At 37.2% G+C, this 8,005-nt stretch overlaps 1 protein-coding gene across 1 annotated transcript in view; it reads left to right on the forward strand.

The window, feature by feature from the left end:
• The window catches only part of LOC106879309 (squamous cell carcinoma antigen recognized by T-cells 3), a 40,689-nt gene that overhangs the window by 23,967 nt on the left and 8,717 nt on the right, over window positions 1-8,005 (forward strand). The window contains exons 13-15 of the mRNA XM_052972800.1: window positions 753-881; window positions 2,186-2,321; window positions 5,273-5,391. Of these exons, the coding sequence (XP_052828760.1) occupies window positions 753-881; window positions 2,186-2,321; window positions 5,273-5,391 (384 nt within the window). The remainder of the gene's footprint in view (window positions 1-752; window positions 882-2,185; window positions 2,322-5,272; window positions 5,392-8,005) is intronic.

Consider the following 8,005-nt stretch of genomic DNA (forward strand, 5'->3'; position numbering starts at 1 on the left):
TTGCACCAGGCTCCAATCTGATCTGGCAGAGTTTCTACAGCTGGATGCCCTTCCTAACGCAAACCACTCCGAGAGTGTAGTGGGTGCTTTTACGTGCCGCCGGCACGAGGGCCAGTTGGGCATTACTGGCAATGGCCTTGCTCAAATGGTGTTTTTTACGTGCCATCTGCACAGGAGCCAGTCCAGTAGCACTGGCAATGACCTTGCTCGAATGTTTTTTCACATGCCACCAGCACAAGTGCTAGTAAGGTGACACTGGTAACGATCATGCTCAAATGGTGCTATTTACGTGCCACCGGCATGGAAACCAGGCAGCTGCTCTGGCAATGATCCTGCTCGGACGGTGCTGTTAGTAATCCACTGGCACAGGTGTCAGTCATCGAATTTGGTTCAATTACAATTTATATATATATACAGTCCTCAGTCAAATCATCCAACCCATGCTAGCATGGAAAGTGGACATTAAATGACAAACGACAATGGGCTTCTTTCAGTTTCCAAATACCAAATCTACTCACAAGGCTTTGGTTGATCTGAGGCTATAGTAGAAAACACCAGTCCAAGGTGACACACTGTCTGAAAGTGAACCCAAACCCGTGTGGTTGAAAAGCAAATGTCTTAATCATACAGCCATACCTGTTCTTAATAATCTGTATAACAACAATAATAAATTTATGTTTTACGTATGAAATCAATAATATGAGAATTGGGTGTTGTGACAGGGTCATTCTGACAGTTTATTACTGTTGTAGGCTAAAGAGAAAGAACAGATGATGAAAGACCAGAAACGGTTGAATGACCGCAACATTAAGAAGGTTGTGCGTAAACCAATTGGTTCCCATGAGAGGCCGGGGGACAGTAGTACGACAACGAAACGAAAGGTAAGCTTTTTTTTTTTGTTTTTTGCTTTTTTTGGCTTTGTTTTGGATGTTTAACCTCGTTGTTGTCTCTTTCATGCTTTGTTTGATTCACATCTGTTGCTAACCCCATAACATCGGTTGTAATAAATTTACATGCAGTGTGTACATGCTTTGAAACATATAACGGAAACATACTGTTGTGTCGACGCCCCCAGGCAAAGAAGTAAGATCTCCCAAGACATATAAATAGAGGTAGTCTGGCCGTAGTAGGCTGTTGAGTAGCAGTCAAGTAGCAGTTGTGTAGAGATCATCCAAAGGTGCTAAATAGCAGTAGCGTTGAGACATAACACATACGCAGCCCGACCTGCTGTGGTTTTGTACCTGTTTGTGGTGTACCAGTTGATATAAATATCCACTACCACTCACAGAATTGATAATTAGAGGCCACCGTTCAAATTTCAAGAAATCTGATAGGTCTGTTAGACTCTTCATGTAAATATTTCCAACTAAGTTTGAGACTTTGTCACCATAATAGTATAAAAGCAGTAGTTTTGGCCGTTACACCACCATTTCTACCATGACTTCCGTTGTCATGGAGTTAACACACAACAAGAAAGCGTCTACACTATCACTCAACACTGTAGAAATGTATATTAGCATCAACATTGTTTTGACATCCAGTGTCTTAATAAAAGGAAGGACACATTGGATAAAGTAGTCCAAGATATACTGACTCAATGAAAGGCAAAATGGCGACAATCAGTATCATGGTGATCATTATTATTTTAACATCAACTTTTACATGCTTGTATGAGTCCAGTGAAATTTGTTGAGGTGGATTTTCTATGGCCAGATACTCTTCCTGTCACCAACCCTCACCTGTTTCCAGCTCGGCTGATATTTCCCCATGGTTAGATATGAATTCGTGGAAGATTGGAAACAAAGGACACTTACAACTGTCACACAATATCAAGCTAAGGAGACTAACACCACACACACACATATGTATGGATGAGGAGAGCTGTGTGCAGAAGTGTCACTACCTAACAGTGGAAGGAACCAACTGTAGAAACTCTGCCAGATCAGATTGAAGCCTGGTGCAGCCTTCTGGCTTTCCAGTCCTCAGTCAAATCGTCCAACCCATGCTAGCATGGAAAGCAGACGTTAAACGATGATGTGTGTGTATGTGTATACATCCATACACACACACATTTTCTGTCTCTCTGTGTATGTAAGCATTTGTCTATTTATTTATCTATCATATATATATGTATGTATGTATGTATGTATTGATCTTCCTCTTGCATTGCTCCATTTATTTCCAGCTTCATGAACAACAACAAGTAAACATTACAGATAAAGATGGTTTTAAGATACCAGTGGTTCCTGCTCTTGTTGGAGAGGTGACACCAAGGCAACCTGACCCTGAAGGCCCTACATCTGCCAAAAAAGTTAAAACTGGTAAGATTACCTGTTGGCTTTTTAAAATTTTGTTTTTTCTTTCGTGTTGAATTTTTTTTCCTCCTATGCTAATTACTCTAGCTGAAGTAGCTCTATGTGGTCACTTGTCCTGCTAAAAATCACAGCCACATCTCCTTCATATCACTTTTAAAATATGAACACATTGGATAATGTATTCTGGATATATATATAAAATGAGTGGATAATCATTAATGGAATGTTTTTAGTGGTAGATCTTCTCAAATAGGGCTGATTTGGGGCTAAACTAATTTCTAATTTCACTGATGACTTTTCCATGAAATAGCTGTGTCTTTCTTGGAAATTTACCTTGTTTTAGCAAGATTTGAACTCCTGATTTGATGTAATTGGGCACTGATGTGGCTATGTGGTTAAGAAGCTTGCTTCCCAACAACATAGCCATAATTATTAGTTCAGTCCCGCTGCGTGGCACCTTGGACAAGTGTCTTCTACTATTGCTCTGAGCCGACAAAAGAAGCCTTGTCAGCCTGTAATGTGAGTGTTGGTGTATGTGTATGTGTGTGTGTGTGACTCCTTATGTTGATATCATATAAGTTGTAAATGAGTGTCACTGTCATACAAGCAGTGTCATTCATTTCCAATATTCTGCAAAAACATGTTTGGTCATGGGGCAAACCTTACCTTGCTTGGAAACAGGTGAGGGTTAGTGACAGGAATGGCCTCTTGCTGTAGAAAATCTGCCTCAATATACTTCCATCAGACTCATGCAAACATGGAAAAACAATGACGATAATGATGATAGCCAGAGTTATTGGCATCCATTTGTGATTGAGAATCTTAAACCTTGTTTCTTATATCGTTAAACTTGGAACCCAAATTACATACTGATTTTGAGATCTTATCAACATGCTAAATTTAATCTACCAGACAATTTAGCATAAACCCCTTATCCATGGATGTCTCCATCAGATATTACTCTTTTGCAAGCATCCAACTAAGAATAATTTCCTGTATTCCTCTCTTTAGTGTCAAAATACACTGGTACAAAGTACAAATGGGTATTGTCTTTCCTTTTGAATAAACCATAAAAAAATGGCTATAATTTTACCTTCTGCAGTATTTTTTGATATATCATGGAGCTTTATTCATGGAGCTTTATTCATGGAGTTTTGATGAAGATCATGTCATTGTTCAACATCTTATTTGACAATTGGAAAGATATTAAGGGAAGACAACAGGTGGAGAGACATGTATGTAGTGAAAGAGCCTTGTGATACACTGAGTCTCTGCAGTATGAGTTCAATTCCTGCCAGAGTTAATTTTACTTTTCATCCTTTTGAGATCAATAAAGAAAGAGAAAGGTGGTGTATTGATAGAATTCTTAGAGCATCTGATGAACTTTCTTGCAGTGTCCATTCCAGCTCTGTGCATTCTAAGTTCATTTTTTTGACCTGTCAGGAGTTGTGACCAACAGATAGTATCGACAATTTAAAAAGACATATGGAAATGTAATTCTGTTGATTCATTTGGATGATCTACTGCTACTACCACCACCACCACATGGGTTTTGGGTTTTTTAATCACCTTTAGGATCTATTTTAAAACGGGGGCCACATTTTTCATTAATGTTTTACGTAGTGTTTTTGGTATGGAAAGACTTTCAAACTTCATATACTTATCTATTTTGTGTTATAGAACAGAAAAATATTTTTGTATTCGAATTTATTTCATGTAAAAAATTGTCTTATTTCGATAATTTCAACCAGTCACTGACAAGTATTCAGTTGTTTACATTTACTCCTTTGGCTGATTAAGCGATGTAAAGCGTATTTAATCTCCATACCTTCGTTTTATTTGCTTTTTTCATTTTAAATTTGCTTTAACCCTAACCCTAACCTTAGGGTTAGGGTTAGGGTTAATTGTTTCAGAATCGTTTGTTTATGTAGTCGGCACTTAATGTATATCGGCTGAATGGACGTCAGTGATTGGTTGAAATTACAGAAATACGACAACTTTAACGTGGAATAAGTTATGGATTTCTTTTTTTTTTAAAGAAGACTAAGAGAAAAAGATGTTTTATATGACACATTCTACCAGTGTTCCAAGTTTCAAAGTGTTTCGTTAATGAAAAATGTGGCCCCCGTTTTAAAAAAGATCCCACCTTTATTATCATCATTTAATCTCTGTTTTCCATGCTGATTGGTTTGACAGGAGCTGGCATGTTGGAGAACTGCATCAGGCTCCAGTTGTCTGTTTTGTTATGGTTTCTATGGCCAGATGCCCTTCCTGATGCCAACCACTTTACAGAGGGTACTGGGTGATTTTTACATGATGCTGGCATGACTGGTTTTTGTGTGGGCTGACAGATGCTCTTTTACTTGGTGCTGGCACTGGTGCTCTTTATATGGTACCAACACAGATGCTACACAGCCACCTTTGTACTGTAGTTGATAGGATAATGTGTTTTGTTTAGGACTTTAGTTTCTGGTCTCTGAATATATATTATATATGTATATATAGGCGCAGGAGTGGCTGTGTGGTAAGTAGCTTGCTTACCAACCACATGGTTCCGGGTTCAGTCCCACTGCGTGGCACCTTAGGCAAGTGTCTTCTACTATAGCCTCGGGCCAACCAAAGCCTTGTGAGTGGATTTGGTAGACGGAAACTGAAAGAAGCCTGTCGTATATATGTATATATATATATATATATATGTATGTGTGTTTGTGTGTTTGTCTCCCCACCATCGCTTGAAAACCGATGCTGGTGTGTTTACGTCCCCGTAACTTAGCGGTTTGGCAAAAAGAGACCGATAGAATAAGTACTAGGCTTACAAAGAATAAGTCCTGGGGTCGATTAGCTCGACTAAAAGGCGGTGCTCCAGCATGGCTGCAGTCAAATGACTGAAACAAGTAAAAGAGTAATATATGTGTTTGCTTAAGTCAGAATTTGTTTGAATTACTTTACCATTACAGAGAAACCTCCACCTGGATTTACCCCTAAGTTTGAATCTAGCAAACAAGATCGCACAGTCTTTGTGAGTAACATCAGCTATGATTTGGATGAAGATAATCTGGAAGAAATATTTTCAAAGGTAAGTTTTGGGCTCAGCTAATCTTATAAATACCTAAATTATTAATTGGCAGATAAACACCACTTAATGCTAAAATAATTAAGTAGTGAAGATAGAGAGCTTCTTACAATGCATATATTTCAAGCAGAAAGGCCCCTCCTCAGAAATAAACCAGTCAAGAAACGTAACTCTTTACAATACTGGATATGTTATATGTCTACATGATTGTTGATCAACAGGGCCAGTATTGTATAGACTAACATTTCTTGACTGTTTTACTTCTGATGATGGGAGTTTGTGCCTGAAATACATAAAAGTTATTAGACGTTTTCCTTTAAACATTGTAACAAGCTTTCTGTCTTTCACTATTTTATTATTTTACTTTATCACAATATTTCAAGCAAACTACAGCACTCTTCTATTATTCATTGGTCTTTAAAGCAGAAAGCTGGCAGAATCATTAGCATGCTGGACGAAATGCTTAGTAGTATTTCACCTGTCACTACATTCACAGATCAAATTCTGCCAAGGTCGACTTTGCCTTTCATCCTTTCAGGGTCGATACATTAACCCATTAAGTCCCACTGTCCTATAAATAGGACACTAAATGAGAACATTAAATAAGCTATATCACATTGTCTCAGTGTCCTATTTATAGGACACCAAGTATTTCCATTTCTACTTGAAGTAAAGGAATTTTAATAATTATTTTTTTCATTTTAACCTATTTTCAATCATCTGTAAAAATTTTAAAGTAATATTCAGAAATTTAAGTAGTCTGGGGCTTAATGGGTTAAGTACCAGTGAAGTACTGGGGTCGATGTGGTTGACTATTCCCCTCCCCTCAAATTTCAGGCCTTGTGCTGCCTCTAGTAGAAAGGATCATTCATTGATCTTTTTCCATTTATTTAACTCTAAACATCATTCACAACATGAATCCACACAAACTCTTATTTATCTGTCAGTTCTTTACTGCATGAAACTTCTTGAATCAAATCACCCTTGTTTATGTTCGTTTTGAAGTAACCCTCTAATCTAAGGGAGAAAACTACATTTGATGGCATAAAAAGATACAGAGGCGCCCCTATTTCAGCAATGCATAATCATGATGAAAAGGTTTTTAAGACATTTAAGCATGTAATATTTAAAGCAGTATATTTAAAGCATTAATGAAGTACTTTAGCTACAGCAGAAAAACATTGCTATATATAAAAAACTAGCAATATGACTGAGCATAAAGTAAGAAATGATGACAGTAAAAATATCTAAAATAATTACAGTAATAAAACATGTAGGGAAAAAACAAAGCACAGTTCATTTTATAAAAAGCTTTTACTACAGTTGAACATAACCAAAACACACACAAAAAAAAAACTTTAGTTATCATTGAAGTCAGAAAAATCTTTATCATCAAACTGGTCTATAGTAATGACTGTCAGAGACTAGATTAGCTTGTGGGAGACTCAGCTTTGCATATAGGGCCTAGGTTGATTTTTTTTTTAAAAACATATTCTTAGGAAAAAAGTGTGTTATATGCCATCAAATGTGGTGCATTCTGTAATTTTTATTAACAACCCACAAGTTTCTGAATTTTTACAAATTTTTTCCACTTTCTGCCTTTTATTTATTGCAATGTTTTTTTTACAAAGTGGTCATTAATCAGTGTTTGAGTAATAATTTGTTTGATGATTTGATCAATGAATTAATGGTCGATAAGGCTTTGGAGATGACAATCTGAGAGATATATTTATTTATTCTGGGTATACTTGATGTCTAACTTGTGAGTTTGATCCAATTTTTCAACAAGTGACATGCCTAAAATATTTTTTCTACTCTAGGCACAAGGGCCAAAATTTTTTGGGAGGGGTGGGGCCAGTCCAACCCTGAAAGGATGAAAGGCAAAGTTGACTTCGGTGGAATTTGAACTCAGAAATACTGATAAGCATTTCACCCGGCATGCTGATGTTTCTGCCAGCTCGCTGTCTTGACATACCTGAAATTTTACCTGAGGAATGGTCAGATACCAAACCTTTTGCCAGCATTGTTGGTCTAAAAATACTTTCAGGATTTAATGTAAGGCTTGATGAGTATTTTTTTTCAACCTTTCTCATTGAGTTTTAATTAGCATGACCACCCAACAAACTAATTTGTTTGAGGAACAAAATGAGGCAGTTAACTTGGTACATGTTTTGATGAAATTCACATACATCTGGGTATGTTGTTTCTGATGGAAGAAACAGCTTGCCTATAAACTATATTATGAATGAACTACTAAACGATCAGGGTAAAATATTTTTTCTTTTTGTTTGTAATATTTGATGTACATTAAGGCGGGTGAGCTGGCAGAAACGTTAGCATGCCGGGCAAAATGCTTAGCAGTATTTCGTCTGCCATTACGTTCTGAGTTCAAATTCCGCCGAGGTCGACTTTGCCTTTCATCCTTTTGGGGTCGATAAATTAAGTACCTGTTGCATACTGGGGTTGATGTAATTGACTGGCCCCCTACCACAAAATTTCAGGCCTTGTGCCTAGAGTAGAAAAGAATATTTTAAGGCAGCGAGCTGGCAGAAACGTTTGCATGCTGGGCGAAATGCTTTGCAGTATTTCATCTGGCTTTATTAATTTCATATATATA

This window comes from Octopus bimaculoides, chromosome 1 (genome assembly GCF_001194135.2).
Source record: "Octopus bimaculoides isolate UCB-OBI-ISO-001 chromosome 1, ASM119413v2, whole genome shotgun sequence".
In the NCBI taxonomy this organism is placed as follows: Eukaryota; Metazoa; Mollusca; class Cephalopoda; order Octopoda; family Octopodidae; genus Octopus; species Octopus bimaculoides.